The 19,467-nt window shown below is 52.2% G+C and overlaps 1 protein-coding gene across 2 annotated transcripts; it reads right to left on the reverse strand.

Moving 5' to 3' along the window:
- Positions 1–2,960: 2,960 nt before the first annotated feature.
- Positions 2,961–11,419, reverse strand: MECR (mitochondrial trans-2-enoyl-CoA reductase). 2 transcript variants are annotated; one of them, XM_054292570.1, is made up of 10 exons: positions 11,128–11,419; positions 9,791–9,888; positions 8,860–8,991; positions 7,206–7,349; positions 7,021–7,123; positions 6,709–6,811; positions 5,829–5,902; positions 5,355–5,415; positions 4,820–4,892; positions 2,961–3,819 (listed from the first exon to the last, which is right to left on the reverse strand). In XM_054292570.1, exons 1-10 carry the CDS (start codon positions 11,376–11,378, stop codon positions 3,656–3,658), a joined length of 1,203 nt encoding a protein of 400 aa, XP_054148545.1. In that variant the 5' UTR covers positions 11,379–11,419; the 3' UTR covers positions 2,961–3,655. The 2 variants fall into 2 exon arrangements, with proteins under 2 accessions (XP_054148545.1, XP_054148546.1); XM_054292571.1 differs by having other exon boundaries at positions 2,962–3,819; positions 11,211–11,282.
- Between the last annotated feature and the right edge of the window lie 8,048 nt (positions 11,420–19,467).

Below are 19,467 nucleotides of genomic sequence, written 5' to 3' on the forward strand. Positions count from 1 at the left end.
GCCAGCGTGGCAGTGGGATTTAATTTCAGAGAGTTCTGCTCTTGTCCAAGTGCACATGCAGTTGTACATTGCTCCCTCCAATCCTGAGCAACATTCCTGCCCTGCTCTTCTCCTCCTCTTCTCAGGAACCAGAAAATCCCCCAAATGAAGGAACACCTTCCTGGGCTGTCCTCCCACTCAGAGCATGTTGGGAACTGGGCACAAGGTGGGAGAGCCCCAGTGAGGTCCCTGGGCCGGGTTCTGAAGGTTCTGAGGCAAAGAAAGTTTGAGGAACCCAACCCAAGGGAGGTCATTTCCATTGCAAGATGTGTTTGAGGAACATTTCCCCTGTAGCTCATCCTGTGGAGCAGCATGGAGAGCCTGCTGGGATCCAAGAACATCACCCAGGAACAGGGACAGTCACAGCAGAAGCAGCCCTGTGGACACTACACACCTGGATCATTCCAGAGGCATTCCATAGAGGCATTTCTGCATGGGGGAGAAGGTCCCAAATGAAAAACCTGAGGTCTGGGGCATTTGGATGTCCAGTGCTGTTCCCTTCCCCATCCCTGCCTGGGTACTGCTCCCAGGGGCACTGGGACACAGCACTGCCCTGGCAGGACATTCCACATGGAAACACAGCTGGATTCAGCTCTGGGCTCAAACAGATCTCTGGGAAATCAGGGTTTTGGGGTTATTTCTGCATCTCCCACCTCCTGCTGCCAGGAGACAGGTGTCACGCTGTGATGTCACTGTGATGGAACACAGACTGGAGAACTTCCCAGGCAGCTGGAGCCACAGGATTCCATCCTGCTGACTGTCAGGACCAAGAAGCTGGTTGGAGGCAGCCAAGCTGTGGAAAAATAAGTCTAAATGGAGCTATCTTCACAGGAGATATCCTGTGCTTCTGTCCTGGAGGATCCAGCTTGGTGGGTGGCTTCAGCTTCTCCTGACCATCCCAGAGATGATATGGGACCATCTTGGGATGCTGCTGTGAGACCCCCTGCAGACAAAAACGCCCTTGAAGGTTGGCCTGATGAATCCTGGGACCACAACATGAAATTTTTCTCCTTAGAGATCTCTGCTAGCATCAAACCTTTGACTGACTCTTTCCTCAAGAAGCTCTGGGAGATCCTGAGCAGCCAGAGTTTCGAGTCCATCTGGTGGGGCAACGATGGGAACTGCATTGTGATTGGAGAAAAGCTCTTCAGGAAGGAAGTGCTGGGCAGGAGGGGGCCCCAGAAGATCTTTGAGACTGAGTCCATGAGAAGCTTCCTTCTCCAGCTCATGTTCCACGGCTTCCGCAGAATGGAAGGGGATTCTCCCCTGCTGACCTCCATGGAGGAACTCAGAGCAGTAGCAGCAGCTGGGTCTGCACTGGGAAAGGTACTCAGAGCTTCCTTGGGACACTCACAGGGAGGTTCAAGTTCAGCTAAAATGAGCCTTGACAAGGCTGGAGACTGGATGGGAGCAAACAGCTTTGTTTTATCTTGGGATCAGTTACTCTGGACATGCTGAGCGGCCTGAAAACTAGTGGGCTTTGGGTTTCTTCAGCATTTTTCTGGCTTTTGAAAACCCTACACTTCTCTGCTCCCAAATGCTCAAAACATGAGGGTGGATGTGACTTAACAAAGCTCTGTCCTAACACTTTACTCAGCCAAAGCCAGAGTCCTTTAAACACCTGTTTTAAACACCTATTTGTCCTTTCCAGCCAACTCCTCAGCTCTCTCTCAGATTTCTTCCTCCTCCTTGCAGCAAACAACTCCTTTCCTTTGCCTTTTGCAGCTGCTGTTCTACTCCAACCCCTTTTTCACGAGGGATGACCTGCCCGGTGTCCGGAGGGCTCTGCAGGGTGCTGGGGAAAGCGCAAACCCCCTGGCTGTGCCCCCGCTGGGCACGGGGATCCTGGCAAACCTCCCAAGGAAAAGGTGGTGTGAAAAATCCATGTATTTTAGGACTGGCTTTTCGCAAATATTAAAATGAATATTATATGTGTTGTGTTAGAAAGCAATGCTGTATTAATTTTCTCAAGTACTGTGTTAAATATAGTTTTAGGTTATAAAAAACTGTTAAAATAGATACTATGCTATGTAAGATGCTTTGTTTAAAAGAAAGGACTTGCAGCAAGATAGCAGCCACAGGACACCTGAATCTTTCAGAGAAAAAGAATTTATTGCCTTCTTATCGGAAGAAACAAACTTCTTCCCGCCTCGAAGGCGCTCTTAGGATTAGAGGGAAGAAGTTGACACTGACCAGACAGAATCCTGCATTTGAATGGAATTTATGCATTATGTATGAAGTGTATGAATATGCAACAGGCTATTGTTTTTAAGGGTTAATCCTTTGTTAACGGGTGTCCTTTTTCGGGCTCGTGATGCCCAGTTTTTATTGTCTCCTATTGTCCTAATTCAATTTGTCCAAATTGTTATTACTCTAATTGTGTTGCTATTCTTTTTAACCATTTTATTACTATTAAACTTTTAAAAATGTTAAAAACAAGTGATTGGCGTTTTTCACAGGTGGGATGCTCAGCCGGCGGCAGGAGCGGAGGAGGATGAGGACACCCAGCCATGTCCGAGCAGCGGCTGCACGGTGCCCGAGGCACGGGCAGGCACAGCCCCCCGGGCCGGCACAGCCCCCCGGGCCGGCACGGCCGGGCCCTCCCCACACAAGCGGCCCTGCAGACACGGCCCCACCGGCGCCCCGCAGGCCGCTCCCGCTCGGCCCCGCGCCGCCCCTGCTGCCCCACACGGGCCCCGCACGCTCGCACTGCCCACACTCCGCTTTGAGCAGCCAAACCCCGGGGCTGCGCAGGGGCCCGCGGCTGAGCCGCCGCCGCCCTCCCGTCCGTGGTTTGGGATGGCCACGCTGGGGCCCGCGGCCGGCCGCACTCCGGCCCGCGGCCACTGCCCCACCTGCACCTGCACGGCCGGCGCTGCCGGGCCTCGGCACGGCTGGGCTGGGGACAGCAGGGGCCACAGGGAGCTTGTGGGGTCATAGAGTGGAAGAGCAGCACAGGAGGAAGCAAGAACACATTGTTGGTTGTTCTCAATAATAAATCTTTTCACATTGCTCTGCAGTGTCGCAGTTACTGTCCCACACCCGGACTGGAGCACCTTCAGGGACACTGAGGGTCTGGCTCCAGCCCTCCACGGCCAGAGGCTCTGGCCCTTGCAGTGCTTTTGGCCAAACGCAGCCAGGGGTGACCCAGGGCTCCTCCAGGAGCCGCAGCAGCACCCAGGGCCACTCCAACCACAGCACCCCTTGTCATTTGGGGCACTCCATGCCCCTTCCTCCTCCTACTTGGAGCTGGCCTGGAGGCAGCAGGGCTGCAGGGAGATAACAAGGGCTTCCCTGCCCATCCCACACTCCAGCTGGGATAACTACAGCCCTGCCAGCCCCAAAAGCACATCTGAGGGGGAACTGCTGCTCTTTTCACACCCTGAGCTGAGCTAGCCATCACTTGGGATCCCAAACTGCCCCCAGCCACAGTGAGATGCAGCCTCCCTCCCGCAGCACTTCCACACAAAGCTGCAGAGGCTTTTAAAGCTTTCAGTGGGCATCCAAAATGTGAAAAACAAAGGAAAAAAAGAAATTCAATGGATCTGTAGGGTCTTTTCCCCCCTCAAGTCTGTGGACAAGCATTTGAACAGGACAGGGCTCCAGGAGCTGCAGGTCAGAGGAGGAGGATCTGTTTGGAGGACACAAAGGGCTTCATGGAGGCCTCCAGCGCTGCCCTGTAGTCCTGAAGCGGGACCTCGGTGCAGGCGGGCGCTGTCAGCTGGCCCCTGCGGATGAGCTGGCACAGGGCGTCCATCATCGCAGCCACGCTCCCCTGGTCTGCACGGGAAGGAGGGAGCTCTCACTGCGCCATGCAGGGCCATCCACCACCCCTGGGAACACCCGCCCGAGGCTATATGGGGTCCCTGGTGTGACATGCCCCAGCTCAGGCATGTGGGATGAGGGAAGAGCCCCTGGCAGGGTCCCTGCCTGAGGCCAGCACCAGTGTCTCAGCACCCTGGTGATGCCTTAAGTTTGAGCTTTCTTATTTTCCAGATTCTGTCCTGCATTAGTGTGTAACTCTGAACTTCATATAAAGTGTCAGCAAGTTCTCCTCACAGTTCAGTCAGAACAATCCTTTTCCAGCCCCAGAACCAAGGACACCGCTGCAGCTTCAGGCCCAGAAAGTGCAAACAACAGCGAACTGAGGAGAGCAAACTGGGAGGGTGGGACTGTAACTGGACAATTAACCCCAATATGGAAACAGACCAAAACTTATAGAAGTGTGAAAACTTGGGACCCATGGTCCATCTTGGGTGTACCCTCAGCCAGGCTCTTGTACTGCCCAAGGTGTGTCCTTTGAAGGAAGCCTTTTAATAAATCCCTACTTTATTCCTTTAATACTGTCCAGCCTCTGTTCTACGCAGCCTCTAAAGGCATCACTGGGACAAGAGAGATGGCTCTGTGAGTGGGAGTGAGGATGGTGCTGGGTGGGCTTTAGTTCCCACTCCCATGCCTGGCAGGGGACCTCAGCCCTCCTGGCTCAGGTCCCTCAGCCCCCCTGGCTCAGGTCCCTCAGTGCCCCCAGCTCAGGTCTCTCAGCCTCCCAGCTCAGGTCCCTCAGCCCCCCAGCTCAGGTCCCTCAGCCCCCCCAGCTCAGGTCCCTCAGCCCCCCAGCTCAGGTCCCTCAGCCCCCCTGGCTCAGGTCCCTCAACCCCCCAGCTCGAATCCCTCAGACCCCCCAGCTCAGGTCCCTCAGCCCCCCCAGCTCAGATCCCTCAGCCCCCCCAGCTCAGGTCCCTCAGCGCCCCAGCTCAGGTCCCTCAGCGCCCCAGCTCACCCTGTGCGTGGTCCTTCCGCCACTGCGTCATCCAGAACCCGCGGAGCCGCATGTCCCGGAAGATGAAGGCACTCTGTGGAATGTGTGACACCTGTGTGTCCTCCTGGTAGCCAGTGACACTCCTATGTCCCCTTGTGCATCCAGTGACTCCATGTCCCCTCACACAGGCAGTGACACGTGTGTGTCCCCTCCCAGCGTGACAGTGGTGGAAAGCGGCAGTAAGGCCCCTTGTAAGAGCTGCCATTTGTGAGCCAGGGATGTGGAGAGGTGACTCTGAGATGTGGAGTCAGGGCAGGTTTGATGCTCAGCATCTGCAGGATCACTTCCCCCCTGGAATTTTTTGGCAGCCCAAACCCTCCATATAAAAAGCCAAGAGCCCAGCAGTGGGACGCAGCTTGTCCTGTGACGGATGTCATCAGGCAAATTAAAAAGGCTGGAGGGTCTCAGTCTGCACCTGAGGAGAGCCAGGTGCCCACAGTACTGAGGGGATGGGGACGTGCAATGGAGAGCAGGAGACTAAAGAGGGAGTACTCACCACAGGCACCATCACAGGCTGCTTTGCCATCCCCCCATAGGTGACCATGGTCCCCTTGGGCCTGGAGTAGAAAAAGGGGTATTGGGTTAGGTGGTCCCAAAAGTGCAGCTCCGAGTTGCCACCTCCTCCTCTGTCATCCCCAACCCCCCTGGGGCTGTCCTTGCACCCAGGGCTCCCCCGTTACCTCTCAGATCCCACTTTCCAAGCTCTCCTCTTGCTTCTGTGCACCATTAGCTGAATTTGCAGCTCAGCCAGCTCAGCACACCAGTTACACCTGGCCAGGACCTGGGGAACCTTCACAACTGGACCCCAACTACCCCCAGCAGCGTGAGACTTCAAATTGCTGTTGTTGCCCAAAACCACTTTTCCATTCATCTTTCCTCTTCAAAAGTTCAACAGACTCCAGAGCAGGACCCTCCATTGCCAGTTTCTGTCCCCAAGCTTGTGCCCAAGCCACCATCCAGCCAAACTTACTGCAGATGCCGCAGCATCTCTGTGGTGCTTTTGCCTCCAACGCAGTTCAGGGCGAGCCGGGGCCTCGGGATGCTCTGCAAGGGTTTATGACAAAGGTTCCCAAATTTTATGGCTTCTTTAGGGGATGGGACCATGGTTTTTGATAAAGCATCTGCATTAACCTCAACATTTACCTGAGGGCTGCTGAGAGTAGTAGAGCTAAAATCCATCAGAATCATGGAACAGCTGGGGTTGGAAGGGACTCATTCCAATCCCCTGCCATGTACAGAAGACACCTTCAGCTAGACCAGGCTGCTTCAAGCCCAATCTGATTGGAACCAAAATCTGTGATCTTTCCCTTGTGGCAGCAGCAAAATCCCTCCAACTACCAGGGCTAAATGTCGCAGACATCTTTTCATTAAAATCCTTTCTTAGGACTTTTTCCTGCTGAAGCTGAGAAGTTTCAGCAACAAATAAATGTAAGCAATGGTTATCTGCTGCTGTGGAATGCAACAGGTGGATCTGTGATTGGTCTCCTGTGGATGTTTGGATTTACTGACCACTCACGGCAGAGCTGCTCTCGCTTTCTGCCAGGACACAGACCTTTGTTATTAATTCTTTTCTATTCTTAGCTTAGCTAGTCTTCTGAGAACTTTTCTTTCTATTTCTTTTTAGTACAGTTATAATGTAGTATATATATCAAAAATTATAAATCAAGCCTTCTGAACATGGAATCAACATTCCTGCCTCTCTCTTCACCTGAAAACCCTTGTGACCAAGTCACAGCTAAATCCTTTTCTAGAGAGAAATTTGTCCTTCCCATCATCCCTGCATTTCCTCGCAGTGCTGAACAGCAGCAACAGCCCTGGACCATCTCTTAGTGGGATCAGCATTGAGGTACCTTAAATATATCTTTCATCTCTGGCTTTCTCAGCATCTCCTCTGTGATCACATGGTCAGCACCCAGGGCCATCAGCCTCTCCACCAGTTTTGCGAGATCAGGTCTGGGGAGGGAAAAGGAGATAAAAAAAGAGGACTAGATGAGCAGGAAGCAGAGTTCCCCCTTCTCCTTCCTTCTGCTCTGATGTTGCATGGGGACAACAGGGAAGAGGCTGGAGAACAATTTAGAGGAGGAAATGGGAGAAAATCCTGGGTTGGATGGGCAGGATGATCAGATCCAGCTCCCAGACTCGCTCCTCCCCAGAGGACCCACCTGTCCCTCACCACATTGATGGTCTTGATGCCAGAGGCCCTGGCGATCTGGATGACGGCCTGGCCCACCCCGCTGTTGGCGGCGTTCTGGATGACGGAGTCACCTGGATGGGAATAAACGCAGATTCCACTGCAGAGGCAGCCGGGAAATCCGTGTGGAACTGCTCCCTCGTGGCGGGGCCATACCGGGCGCCAGGCTCTCGAAGTCAGCCAGCAGCCGGAACGCCGTGCAGGGGTTGACGCTCAGAGTGGCAGCGCAGAGCATCGGGATGTCACTGGGCACCTTCAGCAGCATCTCCTCAGGGAACACTCCCCGTGTCCGCCACGTCCCTGGGAACAGCAGCACCATGGGCACAGCAGGGGGGAAAGCAAAGGAAAACCATCAGCTCACATTGTAGGTTTGGCAGCACAGCATCAGGTGCTGGGAACCAGCTAGACCCTGGAGAGAGAATTACGGAATGGGTTCCCATATGGGTAGAATCAAAATACTCCATGAGGCAAGGAATGGATTCCTTGCTGCCTGCCAAGATTTATCACCCAACAAAGCCTAATCATTTCCCAGAGGGATAATGGGACTGGGGCTCCCTGGGTATGTGTGCAGAGATAATGGAAATACTCTCCATCCTATGGATGAGCCCATATATTCCAAGCCAATTTAGTCAGCTTTACTCCCTCTATGCTTCTATCTAATTTAACCCTCTACATCTATTTACAGTGGTTTTATGCTTAAAAATACCCCATTAGGCTCTTAACTCTATCGTTTTCCTTCTCTCATTTAGCAGAAAGTCTTTTAAAAGAAAACAGGCAAAGAACAAGCTGTGACACTAAACCACAACCAGCAAATATCAGGCCATTGGCATTTTGGAGGAGCATGGGAGACATTTGTTGGGAAATAAATTCCCACACTTTCCCAGCAGAGCATTATTAAAGAGAAAACTACAGTGAGAGGCCACCATGACCTTGCCTGTGTGAAATATTTTATCCCAGGTCTTTAGGGAAGCTCTAAGCTGATGGGACAAAATGTAGTTGTTTCCTGAGAAATACAGATTGCTGCAATGCTTTATAATAGCACAGACATCCCATAAAGGGTCTATGCTACAGAAGATTATTGTAAAATTCAAGTTTGGCATAAGGAATGGCATTGCCACTGCTCCTATTCCAGGTGTTCTAGGGTGCATGCTAAGTCCTGTGCACAAAAGCCACTTCCCTGGGGACCCCCATCCTTCTTGAGAATGTTCCTGTGTCTGTGGAGGATGAGCAGCATCACTTGCTAGGGCTGGGCAGCAGAAACTGAGCTTGCTTTTAAAAAATGCATTAAAAATAAAATAAAAACAAATTAATTAATTTAAAAGAAAAACATGTGGTGAAAATAAACAAAGACATAAATAGGTAAGAAATAACCCCATCAATCATCCCAACTGTCTCATTATGATTGGTCTCACATTGGTTCCAACTCCTGCTTCCTTCCCCCAGCATTCCCTAATGGACTTTTGTTCCCCATTTTGAGTCCCATCCCATCAGGTGTAATTGCTGTAAGTGCAGGGGTTCATGGCTCTACCCACACCCTGCAAAGATGGTGCTTTGGAGAGCTGTGCTTTTGCTCTGGAACCCCCAAAACCCCCGCAGCAGCTCACACAGGAGCTGACCATGGGTTTGCTCTCTGGGCAATCCTGGGCACCCCCCATGGGCTCCAGCACCTCAAAAATCTCCTGGCAAGATGCTTTGCAGTGTGGGGTGAGCAAGGACTCAGCAATGCTTTGCAGTGTGGGGTGAGCAAGGACTCAGCAATGCTTTGCAGGGGGGGGTGAGCAAGGACTCAGCAGTGCCGAGGGGAACTCACCGAGTCCGGCGTCTGCAGGGATGACCCAGTCCCCAGGTTTCAGAGCCTTCACGTGGCGCCCAACCTCCAGCACCTCCCCGACACCTTCGTTCCCCCCCACGGCGGGCAGCGGCAACAGGAGGGGGTAGGTTCCTGTAGGGAAGCTGGAGGTGAGCTGGAGACCCCCTCACACCCCAAAATCCCCGTGTCAGGAGCCATCTCTGAACCCTCCGAGACAGGAGCTGGGTTTGTGTGGGATCTCAGCACAGCAGTCCTGATGTGCAGAGTCACCGAGACCACCCTTGTGGGGCTCGGAGGTCCTGGAATGTTGCCAGAAGTGTCTGGTGGCTGGACTTTGATCCTGCACAGGAGACGACACCTGTATGAGGATGGGAGGATCACACGGGGATAAATGGTGAAGGGATAGGTTAATTAGAGTGTGAAACACAGGTTTTAGACTCTTGGTACAGGGGGGTTCTAGAGAAAGAAGATGGAGGAATTAGGGCATGTCCTGTCCTTCTTGTTCTTCTTCTTGGCCTCCATCTTCTGTGGTGGTGGTGGCACTTTGGGATTGGTTCTTACTAAAAGTGCACTTGTCAATAAGGGTGAAAGGTATTGGGGAAAATAGGTAAATATCTTATACATAGTTTTGGGTATAAAGATAAGTGACCGCCCCGAGGGCACTCAGTGTGCTCATGGCCGACGTGCTGTGCGGACCTGTCGGGCCGGGAGAAAATCTTGTAGATAAAAACTGATAAACACTGAAGACCGAGAAAAAACCGGAAGACTCCTTTCGTCCTTTGGAGCGCGGGCTATCCCAAGGCCATCCCAAGCCTTTCCAGGCCATCAAAAACAGCCGGGAACGGGACAGGTTTGAAGATCCTCGTGGGTCCCTTCCAACTCGGAGCATCCTGCAAGAGCCAACGCGCAAAGTACTGATCCAACACACTACCTTGGATCATGTTGATGTCGGCGGGGTTGATGGGTGCTGCCAACATTTTGACATGGACATCGCAGTCCCCCAGCTTGGGCACTTCCAGGTCCTTCAGTCTGAACAGGGAGACACAAAGGAAAAGGGCATCAACACCAGTTTGCTGATGCCTTCTGTGCTGTGGCTGAAGCTGGAGGGTGCCTGTATCACCTACACCTCACCTAAATTAATAGCACTGCATGCCTCATCCTATCAAAACAATCAGATTTCTGTTAGACAGAAGGACAGATTTTTGAAAAGGCTGCTAAAAGCCAACCGCCCAAAACAATCCTGTGTCACCAAGCCCAGAGATGCTCACTAAACTTAACAAACTCAGCAGGTTGTGTAAAAAAGCTGCGGTTTTGGTTGGGGATTTTACGGCTCATCCTGCCCCGCTCGAGCGTTATGGGAAACTGGGGTATTTCTGGAAATCTGTGAAAAGGGAGAAGTCACAAAGCACAAAGCAAGACCAGTCTTGCACAAGCAATGGTGTGGTAACAGCAAATCTCAGGAAGTAGCAGTGTTGACAAGCACCATTGCACAACTAAATGATCATTCGGAAGAGCAACAGTCCTCCAAAAAAACCAGGGGGTTGGTGTCTGGATGCACCTGGATAATGTATCAGCGTGAACTGAGCTGGTTCAAGACGGGCAGCAGGAGCTCAAAGTCTCCTCCCTTGAAAAAAATGGCCTAAACTCCACTAAACGACAATTTCTCCTTTCCAGGATTTTTGATGCTGAGCATCAGCAGTTGCTCCAAAAATGCTTGTGATGCTGCTTTAGTCCCTCAATTGGGATCTCAAAGGGAAGACCCATCAGTGGGATGCAACCCAGGGCCAAGTTGGGGCACAGCGATGCTGAGGCTTGGACTCCCTGTCGTACCCCAAATTAAGCAAGAATGGGCTTTTTGAGAAAAACATGAGGTTTAAGACCAACTGACAGAGCAGCAGCAGGAGGGTGGGGGATACGGAGGCATCACCCCCAGCATCCACCCGTGAGACCATGGCACCACGAAAACATTGGGGCATCCTAGGGTGCTCCAGTCCCCCTGCATGTTCAGGGGTCCCACAGGGAGCTGCAACCCATCCCCATCCTCTACATCTGGGATGGGCAACTCCTGACCCCCCTGCACTGCACCCCCAAAGCACCCCAAAACCTGCACCCCCACTTCTCTCTGCACCCCTGCAGCCCCAGATCTCCGCCCAGCTGTGCCCCCCCAGCCTTGGCCCTACGCCTGCACCCCCTCCCTGCAGTGCCCCCCCACATTCACACCCACCCCATTCCTGCACCCCCTGCAATGCACCCCGGGTCCCCCCTTACTGCACGACGGCTGCGGCCTCCCCGTGCCGCTCATAGAGCAGCCCGAGCGGAGGGGTCCCCGCCGAGGCCGACCGTGCCCGCACCGGGGGGGTCCGGACCAGGGAGGTCATCACTTGTGGGGTCCGGACCAGGGAGGTCAGCACTCGGAGGCTCCGTGCCGGCGGGGTCAGCACTTGCGGGCTCCGTGCCGGCGGGGTCAGCACTCGGAGGCTCCGCGCCCCGCGCAGCACCCGCGCTGCCGCTCGCTGCATTCGGCTGAACTCGGCTCCGCTCGGCTGAACTCGGCAAGTCTCGGCGCTCCCCGGCTGAGCCCGGCGCTGCCGCCGGTGACGCTCGGGCTGGCCCCGCCCCCGGCCGGCCCCGCCCCGCGGCTTAAGGCGGCCCGGCCGCCCGTGCGCGGAGGGGGCGGGGCCTTGGCGAGGCCTCCCCGCGGCCGCTTCCCGCCCGTTCGTCCCCAAAACGCTCCCAAGTTATTGACTGTGTCCGGTCTGCGCAAATGAGCGTCGCTGACGGGCATAGGAGCATCTCGGTCCGAGTGGTCACTGGATCATGGAATCATTTAGATCGGAAAATACCTGCAGGATCAGCCCTGGAGCCCTGGCGGTGCCCGAGGCCCGGCTGGGCGCTGGGGCTGGCAGCACCTGGGACAGTGGAAGGTATCCCTGCTATGGCAGGCGTGGAATGAGATGAGCTTTAAGGTCTCTTCCCACCCAAACCATTCCATGGTTCTGTGATTTTGGGGAGAAAAGTCCATTTTCTCTGCTTTATTGCCCGGTCCTGTCTGGGATAGACACACTCCTGGCAGGGAGAGCTGCAGGAACGTGTTCGTCAGATGATTACTTAAAACAACAGATGCCTGACACAAGTGGTGAGGAAAAAAAATCCGACAGTAATTTAATTCAATGTTTTGTATAATTATCTTGAAGGAAAGGTCTCATTTAGTCTTCCAATTATAACTGACTAGATCAGAGGGGGAAAAGAGAAGCAGAGCCTCCTGCCTTCCAGATAGACCTGTCACAGAGGATTGCTTTGCTAAGGATGGATATCCAGGGGAGGAGTTGCTTGGTTCAGCCCCACAGATCCCTCCTGGATCCTCACAGATCGTCCCAAGCCTGGCCCCATTGTGGGGATCCAGCACAGACGGATACTGGTGGGTACTAAAACAAGGCCAGGTGCTCAGGGCAGGATTTTTTCTGTCTCAGGTGACCCAGCCCTAAGACTGTCGTGATCCTAAGCAGAAGATTTAGTCAAGCTGCTTGATATGTTCACATAATTTTTTAACAAAAAAGGAAACCAACCTAGTTTTTGGGGTGTGAATTCAGATTCAAGATGAAGGAAATGTCCAGGTTTGGAAAAAACTCTCTTCCAAAGTGCTGGTGACAGGTTTTCTGCCTTTTCTAGGTTATGATTTGCTTTTGGGGGTGCCTTGGAGGGCTCATGGGTGTTCCCACCAGAGCCTCTGTGACAGCACAGAGAAGAGAGACTAATAAAGAACTTTTCTCACCAACTTCTTCAGTTTATAAGGAGCCTTAAGGTCACTTGTAGGTGGACGTAAAAGTCTCCCATGTGATGGCACTGCAAGGACAGCAGAGTCACAGGACAAAACAGCCTCTTCCCACCTGGTTGGTTTGGGATCCTGGGCACATCCAGGTCCTGGCAGCACCTCCACCTCCAGGCAGGAAGGGGCCTCCCCAGCTGCCTCCAGCATGGCTGGACATTTCAATCATTTAATCATTTTAATCTAACCACAGCAATAAAATAATGGGATTTTAATAACCTCAAAACCTACAGCTTTCCAAGGACGCCAGGAATGCCTCAGATATTTTGTGTTGGGGGATGCACAAGCAATCCATGGTGTAGAATGCTGGTTGTGTCCGTGCTCTGCCCCGCATGGCAAAGGGTTAATCACTAATTACAGAAGCCAAATGAGAGGCCTCTCCATCCCCTTGCAAACGTGTGCTCCCGCAAATCAGAGCTGGCAGACGATTTATGATTATTTTGTTAATGTTTCTCCTGTAACAAGCACAATTTCCGGGTGATTAATGACTACTTCACATCCTGGAATTGCACTTTTTTTATAGGAGCGTTGCATGAAAATCCACTTTGCACTTGAGGGTTTAGGAGTGGGCGGGCAGAGGAGGAAGAGGAGATGATTCCCCAGCACCTGGCAGGGGGAAGGAATGCTGTCCTCTGCTCCCCTCTGCTTTAACCCCTGTTATTGTTAACGAGCTCTGATTTATCACAATGTCATGATTTACAGCCATCAATTAATTGCAATTGTTCACGCTTGGGCATGGCTGGAAAGCAAGAGTGCTGATGATAAGTTGGATTTGTTCCCGCAGGCATGAGGGGATGCAGGGTGGGAACAAGCACCTTTGTGACACCAGGGTGGCATGTGCTGGGATTCCATCCCTAAATCCTGTTGAAGACAGAGATTTTATCTCCTGGTTTAGGAGGACTTGAGCCCAGCAGGTTCAGCCTGAGCCCAGGAGCCTCGTGTGGACTGTGCTGCCTCGAGCTCTCCCAGTGCTTAATTAAGTTAATGTGGAATTATTAATTAACTGCTTATAAGACTGACACCCCTTTTAATTAAGGGGAATAATAATTTATTGCCTTTTCCCTTTTTGGTGGAGAAATGGAAGGTGTGTGTCTGCTTTGCTTAGGAAAAAAATAAGAAAGCTGAGGCTGGAGAGATTTCTGGGAAGGGTTTCTGAGGGGGGATTTTGATGTTGCATCTCTGTGCCTGTTCCAGGGCAGCTAGATGTGGTGCAAGCCCTGTTGGATCCCCTGGACATCAGGTCGAGGTCAGGAGGCTGGGATGGGATTTTAGGGCTGGGATGCACCAAAAGGACAAGGCTTGCAACCAAGCTGCAAAACATCTCCCTTGTGCAGGCAGAGAAGGGGATGCTGAGAATCCCCCGTGGGGGAGGCAATGGAGGGGCTGCCCCGGCCCTCAGCACTGAGCTCCCGTGTGCCCAGAGCCTTCTGCCTCTCCCACCATCCTGCTCCTGTGTCCATTGCAGGCTCCTGGGGCCACTCCCTCCCCACCCCCTGCATTTTGTAATGCTTAAGAGCAGCTCAGCTGGTTATTTTCCCATTTTGAGCCTCATTCCCCCCAAACCCAGCGCTGCTGGTAGAACCCCATTGCTCTGACATCAATCGCTTTTTATTAGACATGCCTGAATCTTTGAATGGAAAACACATTGTCCTTAAAGATCTGCTTTACATAATCCTTGGTTTATCCCTGAATCCCTCATTTAACATCTCTGATGGAGCTGGCCAATCCCATAAACTATTGAATTCTTCACCTCAAAACGTGTGCCTGATGCTCCCAAGTCCACATGGGGATGAGGGCAGTGAGATGGGATGCCCACAGAGGTTTATTTTTTTAAGCACACTGATGGCTGTTTTTTGCCTCTCTGATTTTTTATTAATCCCCCTTTAAGTTGTTTTATTGTCAGATAATTAAGAAAAAATGTCTGGGAAGAAACATGACGCTCGGTGGCGAATGGAGGATTGATGAGTTCTGATCCTCTGCCAAGGAGATGAACAAGGAGGATTCAGCTCCAGCCATAAATAAGGAAGGAGAGAGAGATGCTGAGAGGATCCAGCTGTGCTGGGACATCGTCCTTGCTTGCTCCTTGCTTTTCCCGTCACGGCTTTTTCCTGTGCTGCCAGTATTCAGGTTGTGCAGTGGAGCTCTTCCATCCCTGGACTTTCAGGGTGATTGATGCAAAAATCATCCTGTTCAGGCATTTTTCCAGCTTGGGACAGTGCAGGAACTGGTCTCGGAGGCTGGTGTTTGGGACGTGACTCAGAAGTGAGGTGTGATGTCCGCAGGGATGAGGAAGAGCATGGCTGGGGTGGGGAGGGGAGACGCTGCTTTTGGAGAGATGCTTCTTTTGGGCCCCATGTTGCCACAATGGCACCCAGAGGCATCATCCCAAGTGACTTGGCAGGGAAGATGTCTTGGAACAGCTTTAAAAGTTGCCCAGGTGAAGAAAGGCACCAAATTGGTGTCTCTTATCCTTTTAAAACTGCATTTTAAATTCTCATTTTCCTTCTGTTGTCTGTAGACCTGAAATTTCCCCGTCATTGCAGGAAATTTTTAGTGTGAACAATTATTTGGGAAAAGAACTGATGGATGTCTGGGTTCTGTCCATGCCTGAGCCAGTTGGTTTTGTTTGTTCCCATGAAATGCCCGATAAACTCTTTTTGTCACAAACTGCCGAGCGCAGCCTTTCCCCAACGGGATTTGGAAAGGCACCAAAGCAGAGCTGCCGATGCTCAGAGGAGGGCAAACGAGAGACAGGAGAGCTGACACTTCTCCTGTACAGAAAACTGAACAACATAAACCCAAACAAGATGTAAAACCAAATTTAAAATGATAATAAATAAAGGTTGGATGTGATACTGTTCCCTCCTTTCCTTGCTGTTGGATTTTAAAAGGAGCTGGTTGCACAGCCAGCTCTGTGCTCAGGCTCCAGCCTGTCAGCACTGAGACATGATTATGAGAAATTTGAGCAATAGCCAAACCTCAGGTCTGAAAATAAATGACATTTGTGATTTTGGATGTGATCAGAGACACAAAATGCCTCAGCTGATTTACATCCCCCCAAAGAAAACCTCCATCCTGAGGCAACACCGAAGGAGCAGCACAAAGAGCTTTGGCGTAGAACTGGCTGGGTTCTATGCCTTGGTTCTGGTTGGTTTTTAATCAAGGTCATTTTTTTGCGAGGTTTAGGGATGGGCAAATCCGAGCAGCTGGAATGGCAGCTGGGCTGGGTGAATTGCTGAGCAGGTGGACAGACGGATGGTGCATGGTGCTGGGGTGTGTTTTGGGGTTAAAAGCAGTCTGCAAAAATTCCAGGAGCATTGATGATGCTCCCAGACAGTTCCAAAAGCAGGGGAGGGACTGGAATGGACACTTGTGTCCCCAGTAATGTGATTTTTAACTGTTTATGTGACAATTCCAGGGTGGGGACCACAAGGTAATGCAGAGCTATTCCTGCATTTCTACCCCACACTCCCAGAGGTCTTTCCAGGAATAAAAAAAAGAGACAAAAATGACTCGAAGGAAGATAAATAAGCCCACAACAAGGTGACATGGAGGAAACATTTGGGCTTTTCCTGCACAGGTGGCCAGGAAGCAGCTGTGGCTCCAGGTGCCGTGGGTGCAGCCCCAGGAGCATCACGGTGTGCCCAGAGGTGACACTGTGGTGCCGCTGTCCTCATGTCTGTCACACTCCAGAGAGGACAGAAATGGGAGGGTTTAGGACGGTAACAGAGGGGGAACAAGCAGAGTCCTAGGAGGTGTTGGGATTTAAAATTCTGCAGTGGAGCTGCTGCCTTGGGCTGTTCCTCACCAGCCCAGGAGGGAGGCCCTGGGGGTTTGCATCCCGCTGAGGAAGTGCTGTGAAACCCCACTGCGGGAGTTGGTGGCACAGGGTCAGTCAGGGCTGGCCAGGGCAGTGGTGGCCTGCAGGGCTCACCCAGAGCTCCTGCCCAGCTCCAGAGCATCTCCCACAGGGGCTGGGATGCTGCTGTGGGCTGGCCTGGGTGTTCCACCTGCACATCTGGGGACATTGCATGGAGTCTTGGGAAATGCAGGGACAGCTTGAGACATCTCTTTCTGAGATGAAAAGCAAAGTTTCTCCTTGGAATTAGTAGCTGGGGTGAGAAGACAGCAGTTTGCTGGATGTAAGTGGTCTGAGGATTCAGCCACATGTGGGACATTGATGAGGTTGTGCCACTGAGCAGTCAAAAAATGTGGGAGCAGCACCCGGGTGAGGATTTAGCTCTGTGTGTTGGCACTGACCCTTGGCCAATTCCCCATGGAGAAAACCCCCACGCCCTTTGAGCCCAAAGCAAGAGGTGGCTTGGTGAAGGGTTGGATCTTAAATAACACCTTCTAACACCTTGTAACATCTTCTAACATTTTCCTAGCTATTTCCCCTGGGAACTGTTGTTCATTTGTTGCTTTGAACAGGAATAGGGAGTTTTATTTGGATGAAGGCACAGAAGTTATTTCATCCTTTCAGGCTGTGATAACTCATCTAATAGCCCTATTACATCCGGCCACGGCACCGCGGCGGGCGTCTGACCACTTGGGGCTGGACAGACAGGGAGGAGAACAGCAGGATGAGATAATCTATTTTGTCTGTTAAGAAAGAAAAAGGGCTTTTGGCATTAGCAAAAGGCAGGTGATTTAAGAAAATAGCAGAGAGTTGTTAGAGCTGGATGGGGGTGTGATAGGTGGAGATATAGAAAAAGAAACGGGGGGATATGGGAGAAAGAGGGAGAGAGACTGGAGTAAAGGGGAAAGGAGGAAAAAAGCCCAGAAGGCAAAAATTTTTTTGGGGGGTGAAATTGCTTAAAATTCAGTGTGGGGTGTTGTGTCCCAGCAGCTCTGCAAGAGCTGTTTGCTGCAGGGAAGGCACTGCTGGCAGTGATGCCGGTGAGGGAGTGATGGGCTCTGTGTCCTGTGGGTTTAATAGGGAAAAATGAGGAATTACTGTGCTGGCAGCAAAAGATGGTATTCTGAAATAAGTCAAAATTTAAAGGGTTTTGGTGTGGTCAGTATGGAGATGCTTGCCCAGTGGTTTGGGGAGGACCAGTGGGTGCTGCAGCCCCATCCCTGAGCTCTGGGATAAGGGCTCAGGGCAGCCCTACTCCCTCAACCTGCCATTTCACAGAGATATCTGAGAGCAAAAGAATCCTCCTGAAAGTGCTGCTGGCTCCTAAGAATTCAAAGCCCCAGGTCCCATCTCTTTACCCCCAAGCTGGGAGAAGCCATAAGACGTGATGTAGCCACACTGGCTGCGGTTGAGGCTGCTGTCACTGAACACCCCGGAGCTGAAAACATTTCTCTCCTGAGTGGGAGGGATGGTTGCAGTGGAGACCATTTGCAATCACAGCAAGGCCTATATTTTTCCTGCAAATGACTGTACTTGAAAAGTGATTACTTCATTTTAACTCGATTGCTCCTGCAAGACCGTCGGGGGCTGATGACACAGGGAGACAGGGCAGGGGACTGCAGGCTCATCCTGCCAGTGCTCAGGGTGGGAGGAGGTGCTTAGGAAGGGTTAGGGGAAAGGATTTGCACCTCAGGAATGGGATGGAGCTTGTTCCTGATGGGTTGCCACTGGCTTCATCCCTGCAGCTGCATGGGGCAGTGCCATCTGCCCATCCAGCCTTCCTTCCTCACTGCTTCCCTTTGTCCCTCCTTTCTTCCCTCAGTGCAGGGTTAGTCCCAGACCACGCATGATGGGTGCTGTGTCCCCTCCAAACACATCCTGTGTCCCTGTGGCCCTGTCAGTGCCAGACAGGTCCCCCCCAGCTCAGGAAAGCAGTGCTGGGTCCTTGGCCAAGCTTTCCTCCCTTTCAACCCTGTTGGACCGGTGGGATTGAGCTGGATGTGCTGGAGGGACAATTGTCAGTAACTGTCCTCGTGCAGAGCCCTGAGGACAATTCCTGCTTGTCCCCAAACCCAGTCACAACATGAATGCACACCATCCACGTATTCCTGCCTGCATCCCTCCCCAGCCTCAGCTCCGTCACCTTGGGGGGCTCCCCCAAGCCCCTTCCCCAGGGAGGAGCCCCCGGGAGGTGCTGCCCGCCTGCCCCGGGGCAGTGCCAGCCCTTGTTGGGGACAAGGAGCCTTTGTGGAGCCCCGTGCCCGTCCCGCTCACGCAGAATGGGTGAATGGGTGCCGTGCCCGCAGTGCGCGGTGGCGCCTGGACCGCTCCGGCTGTTCGTCTCTGCCCGGTCACGCGTAGGATGGCCTTGGGACAGCCCGCGCTCCAAAGGACGAGTCTGGGCTCTTCAGATTTTCAGTCTTTGATATTGTTTATTATTTCTCATCTACAAAATTTTCTTCCAGCCCGACAGAGGTCTGACCAGCAAGGCAGCCAAGGGCACTCTGACCTCCCACTGGGCAATCCTCTATTTTTATACTAAAAACTACATACATCATATTTACCTTTATTTCCCAATACCTTTCACCCATATTAGCAAGTGCACCTTCACCAAGGACCAATCCCAAAGTGCCAACATCACCACAGAAAATGGATGACAAGAAGAAAGAAGAAGGACAAGACACGCCCTGATCCCTCCGTCTTGTCTCCATAACCCCCCTGTACCAAAATCCTAAAATCTGTATTTCCACCCTGTAAATACTTAATTCTTACACCATTTATCCCCAAGTGATTCTCTTGTCCTCATACAGGTGGCACATCCCGTGCAGGGTCAAAATCCAACCACCAGGCACTTCTGGCGACATTCCAGGATTTCTGAGCCCCCCCAAGGGTTGTCTCGGTAACTCTGGACATCCGGAGTGAT

The sequence above is a fragment of the Melozone crissalis genome, unplaced genomic scaffold (assembly GCF_028551555.1).
Source record: "Melozone crissalis strain CALT ecotype California unplaced genomic scaffold, PUWL_Pcris_2 ptg000111l_1, whole genome shotgun sequence".
Lineage (NCBI taxonomy): Eukaryota > Metazoa > Chordata > Aves > Passeriformes > Passerellidae > Melozone > Melozone crissalis.

Bases quoted from the DNA above. Each gene is read 5' to 3' on its own strand.
- MECR (XM_054292570.1), bottom strand. From the start codon at position 11,378: ATGCAGCGAGCGGCAGCGCGGGTGCTGCGCGGGGCGCGGAGCCTCCGA. The intron at 5,903-6,708 runs GTACCTCAATGC...AAACCCTTGCAG, and splicing joins AGATGAAAGATATATTTAAG to AGCATCCCGAGGCCCCGGCT. The intron at 5,416-5,828 runs GTAAGTTTGGCT...TTTCTACTCCAG, and splicing joins GAGATGCTGCGGCATCTGCA to GCCCAAGGGGACCATGGTCA.